We start from the raw sequence: 21,697 nt of genomic DNA on the forward strand, positions 1-21,697 counted from the left end.
GTTTGCTGCCAAAAACTGCATCTGTCCAAGAGCTCTGGTTGCCCTGCAAACTATCCTTTCAGCTCTGACTTTAGGTCTTATCTGCAAGGCCACTGCTTTCCACTGCAGGGGTCTAGGTGATGTCATTCCTACAGGCCACAGAATAAATGGTGCCCTTCTCGAATGAACGAATGCAGAGCCCTTTCTGGAATTAGCCACACTCCTTGACATTGTGATTGGAGATTTTAAGGAGGAGGTTAACATTCTGTTCTAGCTAGTGTTTTCTTATCCATGATTTCTTACCCCCATTCTCTGTGCTTATGATATTGTTTACTTCTTTCAACCCCCTGTATGCCCAGTGGCCAAGACCTGGCTTTATGACTCAGCCAAACCTCATTTAGCTTACTAAGTCTGGCCCCAGGAGTGAAAGAAAGACAGGGAGGGAGAGATATATTTGATAAATTGCACATAACTCTTTTCCAGCAAAGACTGCCAAGGGCCACAAGACATCTCTGACCACAGCAAGCAGCCTTACAGAGCAAAGTGAATGTGCCCTGCAAGGGAACTGTGGTTCTTGTAGCACTTTCATGGCACACGTATATTCAATGGTGATGATGCAATTACATAATAAAGGCAATACAAATATGCTCATATTTTGCAGATTTGAATAATAAAACCACAAATAACTGTGAAGGAAATTATAGTAACATTGTTCATATTTTTGGATTAAAATAAATTTTGTTTCCAATATTTCCAGAAATTTAGCCAATACTCTCCTAAAATAGGAGTAATGAAAATGTAAATTACAAAACTAATTTAACTTAAATTGAATGTAGCATTATATGACTGTATTGATACTTTTATTATATCTCCACTGAATTTTTGGTTACCACTAGAAAGAATGCAACTTTCAACAACAGTGATGAGTCAGACTCAGCTCTGGGAAGAGGAACCTGAGCACTTACACATCCCAAGGCCTCCAGGGGAAGTTCATTTGAAAGAATTCGACTATTTCCTACTCTGTATCTTGATGGTTGCCAAGAACAATTTAGATGTCCAAACAGTAAGACTACAAACTAGTCAACATCAATATGATAAGAGATAAAGCTGGAATATTTTCATAGGAGTTAGCACAGTTTGCAGACGTGAAAATAATTTTGGAATTTATATGAATTTTAAATCAAATACATATATAGTGTGTGTGTATATATATATATATATGTATAATTTGGCATGATGCTAATGTAGCTGATTGCTGGATGGATACAGACTCACTTTGTGGTCACACTGAGTCAGTGGAAGCCCATGTGTTATAAATAAACCTTTGGCTCTACCACGCAGAGATTTATCAAAGTTGTACAGAGGCACACAAGGCAGGCAAACCCTGATCCCCTGCAGGTACCATTCCAATATGCTACCAATTACTCTACAATTCTGCAAAATGTATAACAGCAACCAGATTTAGGGCTCAGAAAAATTTTAGAATGTTTCATTACTAAGCCCCACTCAAATGGGTCTGTCCACATGTTTGCCTCCTGAGAAAAGAAGGACGAGCCTAAGACTGTGTATATGTGAGTTATCTGGATCATTGCCTCTCTCTAGTTGGCAGTTCTGCACTAAGACCTCTGGCCTAGCCACCCCTCAACATCCTCAAGAGCACACTCTTGGGGGATGATTTGCATTTACCAAGAGGTTTGGTGGTGTCAGATAGGTTGGTGCAAGATGCACAGGACCTCCACAGAGTACATATCAACTGTACTCAAAGTCCTTGAAACTCTTGCAAGAAGTGCCCTAGCAATTCCTAGCCAAATCTGGCTTTCCGAGGTTGTCCACTGGGTGTCTATTCTCAACTGATTCCATAGTCATGTTTCTGACATGGGAAGACTAGAGAGCATCTTGTTCCATAAGCTACTATTAAATGAGATTTCACTGAACAGAAAGCAGATAATTCTGTACAGCCAGTTCTGGGGATATATCTGGGGATGTGCAGTAGTAAATGAAAAAATGAATTTGGAAGGTAATTTTAGAATATAATTCTAACCTTAAGGGAAACTCAGTACTGCAGGTAAAATATGTCTGGAAGCCTCTGAGGAAGGTATTTTCATATGCCCTGTACTCTCAGAGCATAAATTCTAAGACATGTTAAGGATTACTTTTATTGGTATAATTGCTATAACAGTACATTTGAAGAAGGTTGATTTTGTTATCTTGCTTCAAGGAAAAGCCTAATATCATCATCATTAACAAATATTCTGGGAATTTATCAAGTATGGAACTTTGAAACTAAAAAAAACTTACTGAGAGTCTTAAAATTTAACAAGAGTTATTAGGAATAGACTAATTAAAAAATTCTAATCTTTAGGGAAACTCAGTATTGCTGGTAAAATACAGCTGGAAGCCTCTGAGGAAGGTATTTTCATATGCCCTTAGCAATGTAAGATAAGGTGCAAAGTGAGAAGTAGTTGGAATCACTAAGGCCAACAGAAAGCTTGATCTAAACTTAATGAATGGTGAGCCTAGGCAAATGGAACAACAGCGCCCAGAAGAGCAACAGCAGGGGCCAAGGCATGGAGGTGGGGTGAAAATGGCAGGGCCAAATCAGCCATGTGGATAGACAGGCAGCCCCAAGGCCACGAATCCAGGGTTGAGTCCTATCTCTGCACCTCTTGGCTACATTACCTCGGATAGCCTATTTGACTTTCAGAGTCTATTTTCTCATCCATAAAATGAAGGCAATGATATCTAGACTGCAAGCTTTTCATCAGGATTAAATAAAATAATTAATTCAGTTATTCTTTTATTCAATAAATGTCCACTATGCACCATAAAAATCTCAGTGAAGTTAGTTATTCTTACAAACAGTAAGTTGATCTATTTGGAAAGAGCAAGTACATGTGGGAAATGACTGGAACCTGAAACTAGAGGCATAAGCTGCCTCCAAATAACAGCAGTCACCTCAGTTTATAACTCCTCAACACTAACAGTGATATAAACCAGTAGCAAAATCAAATGGTGGTCTCCTTCTATTATTCATAATTCACATATTCTTTGTTTGATAATTTACAAGTAGCGCTCTATTTCCCTGTTTGTTAATTTTTAGGAGAGTAGAGGTTAGGCAGGAAGGTAGACAAAATAGTTTTAAAAATAAAATCCAAAATATCCAGACATACAAAAGTTAAATTGGGCTGATAAGAGCTCCTTATAAAGATTTGGTTTTTCTAAGCAGCTAAAAAATAACCAGTAAAGGGGTTTAATACAGTATTGACATAGGCTCAGAGAAATTTTTAAAAGGTCATTTATTTAGCATGCATTTACTGAGTTCCTACAGTGTAGACATGGATGTACAGTAGTAAATAAAAGAGGTGCTACTTGTTTTGTCTAGGGGAGGAAACAAACAATAAAGGATAATACACAGAAATACAAATGTGATCAGTGCTATCAAAGAAAAAAAAACCTAGGAAAATTCCCCAAAGAACAATATGGGAACAGTTGATTTAGATTGGGGTGGGAGCCAGAGAGGGCTGCTTTTAGGAAGGGACATTTGTGCTGAGACCTCGAAGATAGGTAGGAATGAGCAGGGTGAGGGGTGAGGGCAAAGTGCTCCAGGCCTGGGCCCTGGGTGGGGAAAAATCTGGGCCATGGGACTAGGGTTCTGAGTCCTTAAAGACAGCACCAGGTCTAGCAGCCTTTTTTTTTTTTTTTTAATTTGTATAAACCTTGGCCTTAATAGATGACTTCAAAGCCAACTTGACCTGTATGACTTTTAAGATCCATTGAGAACTCTCAGAATTGAGCTTTGAAAATAAATCCTGGCAACAGGGTAGTCTAATTCCCAAACATGGATGGAAGAGTGACTTCTAAAGGCCCCACTGCTTTAAGAGATCACATTCGTGAAAAGCAACTCACATCAGACCCAGTGAATTTACAGGATGATGAGACTACTGTGCTCTAAGAATAAAATGGTAATAAAAACTGTAACAACAGGTGGTAGGGTTAATTTTATTTCCCTTTGAGATTATATTGCCCCCTGCTAGCTTGAGCCACTGTGCACCTTGTTCATCATGAAACAGCCGAAGCTCTTTCTGCAGGTCCAACATGACAAATGCCTCTCTCTGATCTTGCTGAGTGGGCCTTTCCCCAAACACAACTATCACTTAACATAAATCTAAGGGTAAACAACTTTATACAATTTATACAATGCCCCCAGGAGCAGACAGCACCCAGCGGAAAGTAACGGCAGAGATAATGCTCCACAACCAGCAAGGGTTCGTAGCTCCTCCTTTTTCAGGCCTTTCCTAATTTATGTGGGGAGGAGGAGCTCTTGAATTTGATTTGATTTTAATTTTACCTTCTGCCAAAACGGAAAATCAGAAAACAGCCCCCTTTCCTAATTACTTCCATCAGTATTATGATGTTCTTTGCTCAATGAAATTCTCTCTGAAAAGCTGCTGTTGAAAAGCTCAAAGTTTGTGTGTATGGAGTATGGGGGGCGTGGGGGGTTTCCTTTGAGATTGTCAGAGAGCAGACCAACTCAAATAATGAAAGGAATATGCATGGATACGGCAATGCAAATACAGAGAACAGAGGTGGTGATGAGAACGTCAAAGAAGGTGGGGAAAATTTATTATGAGGAAAGGAAATCAAATCAAAGGAAATACAATAAGGTGGTGGTGGTAGGAATAACCTGAGAAGTCCAATTTTTTTCCCCTCTGAATAGAGCAAACAGGGCCTGAATATAACTAGTGTCATCTTTGGGACAAGAGAGAAAAGAACACAGAAAGTGTCTGTCTCAAAAAAAAAAAAAAAGAAAAACCTCAGTAAACTTTGCATATTTTTTTTCTCATCAATTCCCCAAATACTCTGCTGGGAAAAGGAGATGAAAGTTACTGGCTCAGAACTAGTGAAGCCTGTTATATATGACCCCAGTGACCCTTGAAGTTTACATCTGTCACAACAGAGCACACGGCTTCCTAACTCACTGCCTCTGTCGGCCAGACTCATACAAGGATGTGGACTGAGACCCAATAGCCCACCGGCACCATAGCTACCAGCCGCCCTCTGTCTGCATCTCCTTCAGTGGATAGACATGCAAATCAGCCTCCCAGAAGTCTCCTTTCTGCCGTTTCTTGCCTTCTGATTGTCTGCCCCGTCCTTCCTCACGTGATGAGATCTCATCAGTGTGTGCTGTAAGTGACTCAGCAAATATAAGCCAACTGCTCCCTTAGGAGAAGGGAAGAAGGCTGGAGGGAAGGGCTTTCAGAATAGCTTAACGGCAGTGAAAGCTCTAATAAGTAACTGCCAGTTCTTGGCCTTATTCTTATCTCAAAAGTCCATTGAATACTAATGTTTGCAGTTGGAGTCGAGACCTGAAACCCCACTCCCCACTCAGTTACTTTGAGTTTTACGAGAAAGCTAAGGGTGGCATCAGTTTGCTGCCCCTCCAGCCCCATATCACTGGGTCTCTGCAGAACGGCGCACATTCCCTCTCACGTGGCTCCTCTCTTGGACCACGGATGGTATACCCGGGCACTGTTCACGACTGAGTTTGCAACTTCTTTACTCTGCCAAACATTTTGTTGACATCTGTTGTCTGCTGTCTTCTCCTCCATTCTCCTAAGCTTACACCTTTGAATTCCTTTATTATCATTTAAGTGGAATCTTAGTGGTAGTGGAGATAAACATATGCTCACAGCCATGTTTACTGGAAGGCTTGTTTGTGGGTGGTGGGGGGAGTGCAGGAAACAAATGCCACCTAACAGAAAACTCCAAGTGAAAACAGCAGCCAGTAAAATTGTCTAGAACAGGCTTAATAAACTATGGCCGTGGGCCAAGTCTTACTCACTTCTTATTTGTGTAAATAAAGTTTTACTGGAGCACAGCTATTCCTATCCATCCACATATTATTTATGGATGCTTTTACACGACAATGGCAGAGTTGAGCTGCAATGGAGACCACACACTATCTCTGTTCAAAAACATTGACTATCTGGACTTTTACAGTGAAAGTTTGTCAACCTCTGGTCTAGAATGCAAGCTGGTAACGATGATTAATATTGTAAGACTTGATGTCAACATTTTTCTAATATTTCACACTTGTTAGAATAATGTCAAAATTTTTGGAATTATTATATTAATTTTAGTGTCAAAGTGAATGCCACGGGGGGAAAGAAATATATTTTACTGAAGTAAGGCAAAAGAATATTTTTTTTAAAGGAAAGGCACAGGACTAGATTCAATTATCTTGTATGCAATATAGCTGTGAGATTGTTATGGAAAAACTGGAAAACCTGGATTGGATCACTGACAGAAGAACCAAGTGGCACTCAGAGGTCTTGGAGGATGGAGGTTTATTTTACAGCGGTGGGCTCAGAGGAGAGTGATCTCCAAAGGTCTGAGCCCCGAGTACAGCAGGGCCATGGCTTTTATACATTTACTTCAAAGCTAAGGGGGGAGTCAGCACCCAGAAACTGTTGCAGTAGGAGTTATTAGGTCACTATAGGTGCATTCAGGATGCTAGTTATATTTTAATCTATCTCTATAAAGGTTACCTGGAGACTGTATTATAAACTAATGGGCTTCCATGACTATGATCAACAAGTTGTTCATACCACTGAGTCCCGGTGGGGTGGGGGTGGGGAATCCACTGTTACATTATTTTAATCTCAGGCACCCAAGTACTTTGTGATTCCTTTATATTCTTGAAGCCTTAACAGAAACTTTGTCTCCCTGGCTTTCTTGGCTTCCTACCAAACCCAGAGAGGGGGAGGGATTTGAGAACTTTTTGAATATTTCTTCATCAAGATAAATGTTACTCATACAGGGAAATCTGACAACTCTTCACATATTAAATGAAAGAAATATTAGTTGACTAGAAGGTTTGTTGCTTCCAGTGCTCCAACAAAAATAGTCCACTGAGAAGATTATCGTGTTAAAATTTTGTAGCAAAAGGTAGCTATAATTGCACATTGCTAGCTTAGATTTTTCAATTGTATTTCTAAACTAGTCCACATTTTTCAAACCTGATTTTTCACCATCATGATAAGAAAGTGAAGCATCACTGAAAAAAGAGCCCCCACAAAAGGTAAAAATATTTTCCAACAGAGGAAAAGTCCTGGAAGGAAATACATAAAGTACTAAATGAATTTCAGGTTAAAAATACTATAAGCTTTGAGGAGTAATATTTTTTGGATGCTTATCTCATTTAATATCTTCATCTTCAATATACAATGAATGGGCCATTACTATAAAAGAGAGACTTCCAGCTCCTGCTCTGTGTGCTGAGCCCAAGCTCCTAATCATTCCACCTGCTGCCTCACTCTTGCACATTTCCTCTAATTTTATCAATTAATATAATGATGCTCATGTGTTTGAAAAGGACTAACAGGTATTAATTCCCACTAATTTGCTGTTTTCTTCAGTATATCAAATGTTTAGAAAAATACCATGTACATATTCCTATATATATGTATATTTTTTGAGAGGTCATCTCTCATATTTATTGATCAAATGGTTGTTAACAACAATAAAATTCTGTATAGGGGACTCAACGCACAATCATTAATCAACCCCAAGCCTAATTCTCAACAGTCTCCAATCTTCTGAAGCATAACGAACAAGTTCTTACATGGTGAACAAGTTCTTACATAGTGAATAAGTTCTTACATGGTGAACAGTGCAAGGGCAGTCATCACAGAAACTTTCGGTTTTGATCACGCATCATGAACTATAAACAATCAAGTCAGATATGATTATTCATTTGATTTTTATACTTGATTTATATGTGAATCCCACATTTCTCCCTTATTTTTTTTTTAATAAAATGCTGAAGTGGTAGGTAGATGCAAGATAAAGGTAGAAAGCATAATTTAGTGCTGTAAGAGGGCAAATGTAGATGATCAGGTCTGTGCCTACAGACTAAGTATTAATCCAAGCTAGACAAGGGCAACAAAACATCCACGGATGCAAAAGATTTCTCTCAAAACGGGGGGGTGAGGTTCTAAGCCTCACCTCTCATATTCCTATATTTTAATGCTGACTTTGAGATATAATTTATTTGTGGCAGTCTCTGTGGGTTTTCAACCTTTTATGTGGCATTACAAGACAGTTAAGTAAAGCCTGTAAACCTTTTCCTAATTAAATAAAGGCTGCAAATCTACCTTCACTGAAAAGTCACATGCAGTGTTAAAGGCCACGTGACCAAGAAGACCCTGATTCAGTCGCACACCAGCGGCGCACACAGCCTGCTGCTCCGTCAGACTGCTCTGGGCAGCCCTGCTCCTCTCTCTTCATTTGTTGGCTCATTTGCTCCTTCATTCATTCATTCAACCGTGTGTGTGGAGCACTTGCTCTGTGCCCAGCACTGTGTTAGACACTGGGGAATAGAGAAGGTCCAGAGCCTGAGGGATGTCACAGGAATGTCGACTCGACCCTTGGGGTCTTAGTTGCTGTGGAGGAGATGCCCCACTCTACCTGTCCCTTGGACTCCAACCTGGCCCCTCCCACCAATACACACACACTCTGAGCAGGTGTCTCAGGAAGTGTGTGAGTGTGGATGATGTTAGGTAACTGGGTTATTCTTTTTTCCAAACTCCAGAAAGGGAGGACGCAGAGGAATGCATTGCTAGTAGAAGTAGGATATTGAAGCTCCTGTCCAAGACGAGGACGGTGGTGGTGGTAGAGATTTTGAACTGGAAAGGAGAAGCGGAATTCTCAGGCCCTCTAGCTGATTTACTGTGCCAAATCCCTATCATTACTTTATCATAGGAGTAGCTCCAAGCCCAGCCTTGCTTAATGGGAATGAGTAGAGTGACCTATCCACATCTTCCTGTACAAACCTTGCCCACAACTAGCTGATTCCATGTCAAGTAATGTTTTTTAAATTAGTAAATTAGTTAATTAATTAATTAACTTATTAACAGTACCTGAGATGGAAGGAAAGGAGTGTGACCGAAACTGGAAAAAGATTTTTTTCTTCAAAAGTCAGTAGGGTCATCATTCCAGCAATTTGGGTACAGCTCTCTTCTTAGTAGCAGTAAAGGTCATTTTTTGATGAGAATTTTATCAGTAAAAACTTCACAGGGATCAAAGAGTTTACCAAACTATATCTTGATGGATAAAGTGAAAATGAATTTGAAACACATGGATTACATTTCCTTAAAATGTACATGAGTTCAAAAGTTAACAATAACAATGCTTGACTTTGCATCTGGGAATTTCTTAAACTTTAAGAGTTTGAAAAACCAGTTTCTAGATTGAACTTAGATGGGATCACTCACCCTTTAGGTACTGTATTTTACATTAAAGTTATCTCAGATCACACTTTAACAAAGCAAGGATAGCAATATGCTGTTGTTTTATTCTTTGCTTTAGAAATTTCCTGATACTTTAGTGCTTTGAACTCTCAAATAGATCCTTTAAAGAATAGTTACTGAATTACTTTAAGAAGACAGAATAATAACTTTTGCTGTTGCACATAAACTAAAAAATACACATTTATCTAGGAAATGCAAAGTTAAACATGACAACATATCTGGAGACATTAACAAACACCTTAACTGTTCAATGTACATTTGACACTGAAGTTATGAGAGATTATACAATACCAATGTTGTAAGTGTGAAATAAAGAAGAGCTGACCACTATACTAGGGACCGCCACAAAGATTTCAAAGGTCTATGTATTAAATAAAGGTTTCATTAACTCTGGGTGTCTCAAAATGGCCACCCATGAAAAAACTGAAAAAACGATCTATTCATTAACTTAAAAACTAAATAATTTGCATCTGCATTCCTGTTAAAGGATAAGCAAAATGCTTATTTTCCCCTTAATTCCCTTCTGCTTCAGATGCCCACCAGAATATGTGTTGCCCCCAACTCTTTTCTTACATAACGTATCTTTTGTACATGAAATGCATCCCGCCAAAGTTCTCTCTGGCCTGTGTCCTTAAAGATGTAAAACCTTTGTGTGACTTGGGCTCTTTGGAACATATCTCCTAACTCACCCATGGGAGTTATGTTTTCCTGGGTCTAGGTCCAAATTCTGGCTCAAAAAAACCTCTCTTTATTTTCCAGGTGATTTTAATGACTTTTTCATCCTGATAAGAATATAAAGGATGTCTATATTCCTCTTGATTCTTTTACTGTAGATTCAATTGTTTGTAGGAGTTAAAAGGCTTTGTTAAAAAACAATCAAGTAAACAAACAAAAAACCCCCAGGTAATAACTGTATTTATGAACTGGTGTGACTGTAAAATAAAAATTCAGTAGAAAGATATGATAGAGATATAGAAATACTTTTAACTGTTTACAGTTATTGGAAAAGGTAGTTTTTATTTAAATATTTTCAAGATTCTTTTTAAAAGAAGTTAGAAAAAAAATCTGGTAGATTTGGTAAAGAAAAGATGGTCCAAAGTACAGTGATATCAATTCCTATTGAAAAGAATGAAGGCTGATTGGATTAATCAGTGAGTAACAAAAACAGGGGAATTCACATACAGGCACTTTTCATGTTTTCGGTTTAGGAAATCATACATTGCCTCTAGCACATTTTTGCTTGATTTTAATTCTCTGCATACTTTAAGGGAAGCGTAATCCATATGTTTCTAATTGAATTACATGACTTGGCCAAGCATCATTGAAGACATTATTTGAGATCCAAGATATTTTGAAGCTGTTAAAACTACCTTCCACGAGGAACTAAATGCCATGTGTATAAAAAGTCAGGTCACACACTATAAATTCAAATATGTACCAACGAGTAGAGTTTCCTGGCTTCCAAGCCTGTGCAGCTTTTCCTAGACCTAGATCGTATGAGAAGAATCAAAGGGCTAGAACAACAAATTCAGTGCCATGAACAATCCAGATGACTGAGCCCCATACCCCTGAGTGTCCTTGCAAAGAAAATTCATCTCCTCAATTAGGAGGTGATCCTTAAATGACGAGTCAGTTACTTAAATCACAAATTTGCTGTAAGGAAGATTCTTTTCTCTTCTACTGAGTTCCACTAGAATTTCTCATTCCTGCAATTCTCAAACTTTAACGTGTGTATGAATCACCTGAGAGATCTTGTTAAACTGTAGATGCTGATTCAGTAGGTCAAGGGTGGGCCTGGGGATCTGAATTGCTAACAAGCTCCCAGGTGATGATGAGGTTCCTGGTCCATGGAGCACACTTTGAGAAGCAGGGCTCTGTTGCTGAGTAGTTGCAACTCCTACTGATATTTTGGGCTAGATAATTCCCAGTTTGTGTGGGGGGTTGTCTTACTCATTGTGAGATGTTTAGTGATAGCCTTGGCTTCTACTCATTAGATGACAAGTAGGACCGACCTCCCCTCTCCCAGTTGTGACAACCAAAAATGTCTCCAGACATCACCAAAAGTCCTCAAGCTGGGGACAAAATTATACCCAGTTGAAAGCCATTGCTCAATTTCTATGTTTAGTGGTTAAGTATTTGTTGCATAGCATAAACATCTCTTTTGCTGAATTTTTCAGTGAGCACAGTATCATCAACCAAATAAATGAACAACTTTCTTTTTTTTTTCCCCCCTGTGCAAATATCATACTTATTTATGGACACTCTAGATTTTTAACTGATTTTATTTTCCTCCTTACTGTGGCCACTAGGGTGCTCAGAAGTAACTTAGCAAACTGCATTTGGCAATTGCAAAAATTTCCAGGAATAAATTTCTAAAAAAATAATTCAGTGACTATGCTTTTAAATTTCTTTATGGTTGTGTTTTTCTCTCACACTGAGTGACTCATCTCCTTTTATTTTAATATATATTTTTGTAGGCTCCTTCATATACAATTTGAAATAAGATTGGTTTCCTTTAAGTAAGATATGACAAGCAATTTGAATAGAAATCTACCAGACAAAACAGACACACTGAATTAATTTGCAAATCATGATTGGTCATTTGCTGTTTGACTGATATTAAGAAATCCAGGTAGATAGTGAGACAAGCCTCAAAAGTATTGAACAATCTGGCCTCTTTTCTCCCAATAAACTATTGTAAATTGATGAATACAGATGTCTGGAGAGCGGACAGCGAATTAACATAAAAGCAGATCTGAAAAGTGTTTGCTTTTTTAACTTTACATTAGAGATATAAAATTAGCAATAAAGTTGAGGCTGATGAAAAATTTGGCAAATAGCAAACATTTTATATTTTGCCAGTTCTGACATAAGACACTTAGACTTAATTAATTTAGAGGATCAAGTTCTTTCAAAAAAGCCCTTAAAAATGATCCAGCTGAGTGCTTTTCAAGTTTCTTTAAACAGTGGAATTCTTGGTTTAAACATCTATCAGGAAGGCCAATGTGTACCATCAGCTACATGAGAGCTTTTCTGCTTGCAGGGTAGGAAAGAAGGCCAGAGGCGGGCCTAGAGCCTTTTGGAGGGGCTCCTGATGGTTTTTAAGGATTACGGGTTGACCACCTATGACCTGGTGATGTCCTCTTGGATCAGGGGAGGAAGTGGGGCACAAGGAGATGAGGCAACCTGTTTGAGGAGTGGGAACTGCCAACAGCAGTCAGGACTACAGCTCGCCTCTGTGGCCCTGGGTGAAGCAGGATGCCGGGGAAGCTGGGCTAGCGCCTGGGCCCAACAAAGCAGCGTCTCTCTTTATTACGGAAGCCAAATACTCTTGCTCCAAAATTCCGTAACTCACAGAAATGTATACTTTCAATGTGTGAGTTTCTCCTTCCCTCCCCACTTCTTCTCCACCCTCATCCCCGATCCAGCTCTTCAGAGAAAATCGGTGGTGATAGTTTGATGTGTGTCCTTTCCGATCTAACCCCCCCAACATATACATATACATGTTTATGTGTATATCTACACACATATATGTACGTCTCCTTTTCCTTGTCCTGGTTCTTCCTAGCTGGCTTTATTTTTCACTTAGAGCATTAATACTTTCCAACACCCTACAAGCGTTACCCTTTCATCATTTCTATTATGTATGGCATGTCTCTTCCCACTACAGCAGTCTCTGTGAAGGCAAGGATATTTGCCTGTTTTGTTCACTGCTGTTTCCCATGTTCCTAGAACAATGCTGGCCTTCAGAAATTTCTATTTGTAGTCTTAATGGCTGAGTGAAGAATGAGGTGTCAGGATGAATAGGCAGAGCACAGAGGACTTTTAGGGCAGGGAAACTATTCTGTATGATTATTACAATGGCAGATACCTCCAAACAATGGGATAGTATTCAGTGCTAAAGAGAAATGAGCTATCAAGATCAGAAAGACGTGAAAAATCTTAAATGCATATGACTAAGGAAAGAAGCTGATCTGAAAGGCTACTAGGAAGTTAGGGGGTTTGATGTGAGAAGCAGAATCACATTCGGAGTCTCTGTGATGCCATCATGTTTCCTGCACTTGCGGCTTATTCTAATGGTGGCATAATGTAGGAATGGCTGTTGGACAACTAACGTGAATGTTTCATTTGAAAAATAGTTATTTTCCAGAAAACAGTTTTTAAAAGTCCTCTGAATCTTTCTTCAAGAAAAGAAAAAATTACATTTTGTAATTCCTTGTTGGTCTTTAATGTGGACAGGGCAAAAATGATGGAGAGAGGAAATCCAGGTATTCGGTATCCTTTATGTAGCTCCCTTTCCCTCTCCCCAAGCTCCTGCCAAGACACGACAGGAGGGTCTGTTGGCTTTGCACACTCCTTTACTCTTTGAAAATTTGTAACTCTATAAATGCACCAAAATACAAGTAAATCCCAAGTAAATGATCAAATTCCTGCATTCCTGAATGCCACTGTGTCATTGCCTATGTTTCTGGGAAAACATTTAAAAATCTTCCAGCATCTGAAACTTGATGGTTGTGTGGAGCAAACAAGAGGAAATTATCTTTTTTTTTTTCCTTTTGACTTCTTCTCAGTTATAACAAAACCCTTTACTCAGCCATGTTATCTCTTTTCAGTTTCCTGGCTACCAGCTCTTCATCACCAACAGAGCTCAGAAATACAGATCTGCTCAGTTTAAATGAGGTTTGATGATATCCAAGGGCTGGTTTTTTATTTCTCCTACAGGACCTATGCTGCCAGTTTCATAGTGGAAATAAATGGGAAAATAACATCCACTTTCCCGAAATTTGGTCTGTGACAAACAGTATTAGAACGTACTCTTCTGCTGGGGACCACTGGTGGCTGAGGAACATGTAATGCCGCACTGTTAGGGGTAAAGGGAGCCCCAAACAACAATAATGGATGACTGATAATAAATCGGAATATGAGCTTCCCTAAAAAGAGATTAAAACACTTACTAGAGATATAAAAGCATAATGACATATAACCTTCTACTTCAAAATAATACATCTAGAAGAATATATTTAAGAAATATGCCACAGCAAACTCCTTCTGCTCCTAAACATCCACTTCTTCCTTTTCCTCTCAGATTGAGTGAAAAAACTTCAGGATTTTTTTATGCTTCCAAGTCTTACAACTCTCCCCACGGATAACAAAACCTCCCCTAGAACCATTAAGTGGGTAAGTGTTACCATCACCCCCCAGATGGGGTCAACTGAAGAGAAAGAGGTAAAGACTGGTAAGGATGGGCTTTGCCCCCTCTGTCATCCCAGTATGAGGTTGGACTTGATTGCATGTAGAATTTCAATAAGGAAACTTTCTTTGTAATTAATTATGAAAATAGCACCTGCTTCTTGATATTAACAATGAACTTTATTTTTTGTGTGTGTGTTCTTATTTTTGTGTGTTCTTATATCTGTTCAGGTCAAGAAAAATCAACTCTTGTGCATCTACTAGAAAGAGGGTGACATTACTAGCTTCAAAATTAACTTTCTGCAAGTCAGGCTTGCTGATATGCTGTACAGATGGGATGTATTTTCACCCAATCAGAAAATACTTCAAAGCAAACCAAAGCAGCATTGATGGGTTTTGTAAGCTTTTATAGCATTCTTTACAGAACCCCACTGAGGAGCCAGATTTTCAAGGATTTATTTCAATATCATGAGTTTTTGTTTTTTTAACCTTTAATCAGTTTGTTCACATTAATGAATAACAGTGATTCAGATTTTTTTAAATGCCCTTTGGCAGATGGAGTAAATTCTTTCTGTCTTGTACATAAACAATCAGGTAGCGATATTAGACCATCACTTTGCCTAAGAATACATGACTTTCAATGGCTGACAAATGCCTGTACCTGTGCCAGAGGCCCTCTAAGGCCCATGAGAGAATTACTGACTTGGGAATAACAAGCTCTTTCAAACCCAGAATGACACTGCCGTTCAACCTCAGTAAGTCCTGGGGTTTGACAGTTTTTCCAGATGTGATGATAGATTTGTGCTGATGTCTTTTACTCCATTGTCTGTCCCCAAGGTGATCAATATCATGCAATAATAATATGGCTGACTGGAGATAGAAGGTTATTTATGACCTTGATTCACATCATACTGAATTCTACTCTACTGTGACTAGTGAGGCATCTGGTCTTTCAGCACAGTTTATTACTGAAGTTTTAGGTTGAACCACGTGATAGTGATGATAGTGATGTTTTTGTAGGTCAAAACGAGGAAGTCAAATGTCAGTTCTTTCATACGATTCAAACCAATACACGAGAGCATCTTTAAAGGGTTGTTTTGTCATGTTCTTACAGTATGGATTTTGTAACATCAGTCTAAACCACTTCTTAACACTTTTTTGTTGCTTCCTGCTGGCAATTTGTCTTTTAAACTATTTAATGTTGCAGAATTACTTTTTATGCTTCTTCCTGTTGTTTCTGGATTACTTTGCATAACTCATCAAGAAAGACCAAAATGTCTCTTAGAAACATAATTTCTAAGCCCAAATCTTTCTTCAACACATTCTTAAGGGAAGACATGTGCTATTGTAGAGCTGAGTAATCTCATGACAACAAGCAAAATTGTGTCAGCCAAATGACTGCTGGCGTTTTGCTGAATGGTTTGCACAATCTCTAAAATAATAACATGTCCTCTGTAGTCAGCACAAGTCCTTTTTTGGTAGATGTATTTACAATGAGTCATATAAATCTTCAATCCCTTACTCATGTCTCTATGCAAGGAATTTCCCAGGAACTTGCAGGAAATTGCAAAAGTTTGAATGAATTCCTAAGTGTCAACTTAAAAAAAATGCATACTCAGTTGTAGGTTATTCCTGGGAGAAAATATCAAAAGAACATGTCAACCCCCAGTCCTTCCTCCTCCTCACACTTTTTTTAAAGTAAAGATGATGGATTCATTCAGTAGTTTTGAAAAACCCCAGGTCATTTAGTTAACTCTCAAAATCCCCAAATAATTCAAGGCAATAAGGACTATCATGTGTTTTTGACAACTAGATGCTCGAAGTAACTCCAGGACTTCTTCACATTTTCACAAGATTAAAACTCACCATATAGCATGCCTTAAATGCTGTAAGCTAAACATAAAAAAACCAAAACCCAAAACAAGATTATTCTAGCATATGGAAATGTGACTAACTTTATATTTGCTACAGAATTCCTCTGTCAAACTGGGAAATTCACTTACACTAAATTCTCTACCCTGTACATTAAATACGTAGAATATTAGTGAAATGGGAAATTGCAAAGAGTTGGTGTTAATTGCATTTTATTGACTTTAACTATTCCCAAATGCTGGTATACATAATTATCCAACTTACATTAAATATGAGCAGTGACATATTTTTTGTTACCATTTAGGAAAAGTTTTAAGAAAGCTAATTAATAAATTAATGTAAACATTTTGCAAGTGTTAGAGTCTACAGACATGCTAAATAATATTTGTCATTTCAGTTCAAATACTTGAACCTCCTTTTCCCTTTGTTAGCATGTGAATACATTCTTTCCTTTGATTTGGAGTGAGAGAAGGGATAGAAAGAGTATGGAAAATGGGACCCTCCTAGTATCATCCACTAAGGGGGATGATAATCAGTGGGTGGGTGAACATGAATTAGATTCACTATCCTTTGGCTGCATTTCTTTCTGGAAGACAGGCTGCCTGGCTTTTCTATGAGGGTGTAGCCTGTGAAGAGATGTCATATCCCATACGAGGGCTGGGACCTTCATCTAAATCTCAAGGGAAGCACAGAACAGCTGCCTAGGAATGACTGTAGGAAAGATCTAATTTGCCAGACAGTGCCTTCAAGCCATCAAGACTTATTCAACCCAGTACCAGAAGGGCGAGCCTGTCGCAGACACTCTGCCAATTTAATACCTGGTCTCTCTAACCTATCATGTTCCCAAGTCCAGCACTAGGGCATAAAATTTAATAGAGCACCAGAAAATTTAATAGTCAAGATAAATATTTTTAAAAATTAAAATTAATACAAAAAGTCCATGATGAACAAAATATCAACATTGTAAATAAAGACATGATCTATGCTATGGCTTTTTCCTTTTGTTCTCAGCTTAATATGGCTGGGCAAAACATTGTTACTGAATCTGTCTTGAATTTTTACTTAACTTAAATTTTTACTGAGTTTTTTGGCACCTCCTTAAATTGTGCACCCAAGGGAAGTCCTGCCCTGTCCCTGACATCCTTGACTTGGTCCTCAGTTTCCCTGACCAGTTTACACTCTCACTGGCTCCTGACCTGTATCACCTCCTGGCTGTGGTTTCACTCTCTGCTTTCTATATAATCTCCAAGAGGCCAGAGATTGTGTCTGGGTCACAGCTGAATCTCAACAAAGCTGAATCTTTAGCACAGTGTCTAGTGTACAGTAGCTGCTTCCTAAGTGCTGTTGAGAGAATGGAGGGGAAAATCTCTTGGAGCTCAATGCTGCAATGGCTTCCAAGCATAGTTATGTGGATGGAAAATGCCTCTGACTGAACCCCTATCTCAGAGCTTGTTATGGGGGCCACAAACCCTTTCCAGGATTTTCTTGAACACTAGGGACAGGGAATTAGAAACAATGTATCTTGAGGTTTGAAAAAAATCAGCACTGATGAACTGAGGTACACCTGTTAGAAAGATACAGGCCCAAAGTGGGGTCACTTCTGCTAAGCCAAGTCACCAACCTGGGACTTAGCACCTTAACCTAATTATAGTTTCAACCTCTCCCTAAAATGTAGTAATTCAGGAATTTTCTAGTCGGCACTAATAAGATAACGTTACCTATGCTCTCTCCATCTCCAAAGCAAGATGAAGGAATTCACTTACTGAGACCCTCATCCTCGCCTCCTCTCACACATATGGCCAGCATCAGAGTGTGTATAGCGTGATCTTTTATGAGATTAACTAGGTGTTACCTCCTTAGTGGTATCCATGCCATATCACTTGATGTATCGGTAAAAAGTAACCCCCTTTCCCACACATATCCTCGGCTGTAGAAAAAGTATTTAGGATGTCTCTAAACAAAGGGGCCTTAGAACAGTTTATCGGATCACACTGACGGGCTGCTCTTGGGTCGTGGTTCTCAGTGAGACAATGAACGAACTATCTTTCTTAAATATAATGGTCAATGTTGATTTCAGTTGACTCACCTAAGTAGATTCAAATGGGAATCAAAAAAGTAATTGACCTAATAGGAAAAAGAAAAGCAATGAAAATAATGTAACGTGGTTTTGAAAATGATCTATTTTGCCAAGACCAGAAAAGGGTATGGCAATTTATGTATTTGAGCTTTTTTTTTTGCTTTTTTTTTTCAGCAGTGCCTGAAAAATTTCAGGTTTGGGGAGTTCAGAGCACTTACCTTCAATAGTACACTGATCAGGGACTGGAATCTTCTTTCCAATTTCCACCGCGTATGCTTTCACTTTACTGAAGTTTTCCTTTAAGTGCAAGTAGAGCTTATCTTGGTATTCCGCGGGACTTGTGGTTGTCTCTGGAGTTTCTTCATGGCAGTTTTCTTTAACTGTTTCTGGCAAATTTGCTGATTCTATATGCATAAGGCTTGCGTGAGGAACTAAAGAATTTCGCAGCTGTGATCCATCAGTGTCTGCCTTAAAGGGTGGCTTGTCGTTGCCTTGGCCAAGGGGGTCTAGTGCTGAAAGAGAGATGCTGGTTGGAGCAGCTCCACTCTCTACAGTTTCCCCATCATCTGAGCTCATGCTCTTTGCCAGCACAGTGTGCAAAGCCAAACTCCTGGACCTGCAACACAAACCAAGAGAAAGCACAGTGAGTCAAGCAGTGGGGCTAGCATCCACCAGCAAGGAAGGGAAAGAATTATAACACTGGGGCAAAAGTTGCTTCCTCCAGAGCATGGACCTCACGATTGCTGCTCTCAGCAGATTTGAGAAATACACAACAGTAATAAGTTATGTAATAAGTCAAACCTTTGAAGATCTAGGGGACCTCTGAAAACAAAGATTTAAAAATCAATTTCATGGCATAAATGGCTGGAGAATAGTGGCCTTGCATGTTTATATGGTTTTTTTCCTACTTCTGCTTCTGCTTTTTCACCAGAAATCAAGAGAAACTTCTGATAGTCATTCTCACTTTTAGTGTATCTGTATTTAACAAGCATTAAAAAAAACAACAAAAAACCGTAGGTTTGTTTTCCATTTGTATTCTCTTTTTACTACAATAAGCTTCTTTGGATAATGAAAACACTGTAGATAATATTTCATTCATGAAAAGATGGCTCTTTGGGCAGCATTATGTAGAAGATATTTAAAAATTACCCATAAGAGTGTGAAAACAAAGTAATAGCCAACATGAAGCACATACTTTGAAGAAAGCAGCCAAGCAGAATTTATACCTGTTAAATCTGATGTCCTTTCTTTCATCCTTTGAAATTTGGCCCAAACTGTATCTTCGGACAGAACCAGGAGTATTGCTCTCAGCATTTATTTTGTCTTCAAAAGCCTGTATTTTAACTTGGAGCTTTTCATGGTCTTCATTTTCAGCTACAGTAAGCTTGGTTTCTTCCAGCCTCTCAGGGAACTCCATTTCAGTGCTGGTTTTTCTCCTAAAGGAACAAAATTCATTACATTAAATGCTGGCCACATACACCCTTCAAATGGGATTACTCTCTACTCAACCACCTCTTATTCAAAACTGAAAACTTTACCTTATACATTTATTATGAATCATTTAACAAATACTTATTGAGTAACTACTATGGACATAGGTCTTTGGAATTGCTTCTATTGTTTATTCTGCCAGAAGTTTGGAAACATTGGTATTTATGTCCACTTTGTATCAGACATATTTTTTGAATAAGAAAATTTTTATGGTTATCTACTGTATTCTTATCTAACTCTCCACAAACATGGTTTTCATGTGAATTCATGCTAGACATTTTCTAGAAAATTTACATGCACTGATCTGTTTGTACTGAAATTGATAGGATGAGAAATGTTCTAATAGATGGTGCAAACTCGTAGTTTTGTTAATTTTATGGAAGTCAGAGTGACCCTTTCATCTTACGGAGCAAGAAAAATCTTTTGAAATTTCAATATATCAGAGGCAAGAAGTTTTCCATGAATGATATTAATAGTTCCAAATACCTTTCATAGCAGAATCTACAGCACACTCCATGGGTCATTAAAATTGCATCCTTTAAGGCAGGGACTAATTTGCGGAATAGCTTTGGAACCCCTCTAAGGGCTAAGACAGTGCCTTAGAATAAGAGCCTACAGATAAGCTGCAGAAATAGCTTGCTGATGCTCCTAAGGCTCTGAATGCTCACAGAAAAGTAGTGAGCTTTTGTCTTTCCTTACCTGCCTCCTGATATTGAACCAACTTAGATCTACTTTAATTTTTATTGAACAGTCACTATCAATCACATCATATAGGGTTAGTACTAATTATTTCCTTATAAACACAAGTGCCATTAATTCCTAGAAATCTGTTCACCAAGTTGGTGTAATGATTCTGCTCATTTGTGTGTATGTATTTACTTGGCTCACTTTAGCATTTTTCCTAGAGGTTGGGGAAAAGGACCTCAAACTTACAGAAAAATCCTGGCTTTTTTGAGCATATGACTATTTTTCCAAGGGCCAAAGTAAGTCTGAGAAAGAACTTAGGTAAGGATGGGAAAGCACATTAATAAAAAAATGGCACTGCTTTTCAGGTAAAAGCAGCACAAAAGGGCTGTGACAGGTTTTTCAGTTGCAGCCCAGCACTGGTGAAGGCTAGACAGTGGGCTGGGATCCTCCAGCTTTCCTGGCTGGTCCAGAGAGGGGTTCTGGCCTTGAGGGAAGTTCGTGGTTCTGGGTCCTCAGTGGTTGGAATACCCCTGTTAGTACAGCCCAGGGATGGCTAGTGATGGTGCAAGCTGGGGAGGAGAGTAGATCATCCCTAATAAGTTATTGCTAAGAAAATTTAAATACACTTTATAAAATTTGTATAGCTTTCCTATGGTTTTATATACATCACACAAAATGTATTACCCATACCATGCATGGCTGAAATATTCATGAGTAGACTTCAGGAATCAGTACACGAGGATAAAGGCCAATCATGAACATGCTTTCCTTTCTGACATGTGCATGACACTGGCTGCCCACAAACAGGTAGGAGGCTTTGACCTCTTCTGGCTACAAGATTCTAAAAGCTGAACTTTTACTGCTGTTACAAATGAAACCAAGATAATTTACAGATCATTGGATAGTCTTTTATAAACCATGATGATTACCAGGTTCATTTGAAAAGAGCCAGTGAAGCCTCTCAAGATGACAAATTTGGGGATATTTATTTTTATCCATGTTAGTACATGTACAGTCATCAAACTAAAGTATTTCTCTGGTTCCTTGGAACCTAATCACATTTCAAAAATGAAAGATACCTTGAAATTTG

The 21,697-nt window shown here is 38.6% G+C and overlaps 1 protein-coding gene and 1 long non-coding RNA gene across 10 annotated transcripts in view; one reads left to right on the forward strand and one right to left on the reverse strand.

Moving 5' to 3' along the window:
* LOC130683274 (uncharacterized) overlaps positions 1 to 14,629 on the forward strand; it is a 69,580-nt gene extending 54,951 nt beyond the window's left edge. The window contains exon 3 of the long non-coding RNA XR_008996836.1: positions 14,377 to 14,629. This is a non-coding gene — a long non-coding RNA (uncharacterized LOC130683274). The remainder of the gene's footprint in view (positions 1 to 14,376) is intronic.
* VEPH1 (ventricular zone expressed PH domain containing 1) overlaps positions 1 to 21,697 on the reverse strand; it is a 181,962-nt gene that overhangs the window by 58,700 nt on the left and 101,565 nt on the right. For all 9 annotated transcript variants that reach the window (XM_036904114.2, XM_036904112.2, XM_057499473.1 and 6 more), the window contains 2 exons: positions 19,656 to 19,865; positions 18,648 to 19,045 (listed from right to left, as the gene is read on the reverse strand). In XM_036904114.2, coding sequence (XP_036760009.2) covers positions 18,648 to 19,045; positions 19,656 to 19,865 — 608 coding nt within the window. The remainder of the gene's footprint in view (positions 1 to 18,647; positions 19,046 to 19,655; positions 19,866 to 21,697) is intronic.

The sequence above is a fragment of the Manis pentadactyla genome, chromosome 1, assembly GCF_030020395.1.
Source record: "Manis pentadactyla isolate mManPen7 chromosome 1, mManPen7.hap1, whole genome shotgun sequence".
In the NCBI taxonomy this organism is placed as follows: domain Eukaryota; kingdom Metazoa; phylum Chordata; class Mammalia; order Pholidota; family Manidae; genus Manis; species Manis pentadactyla.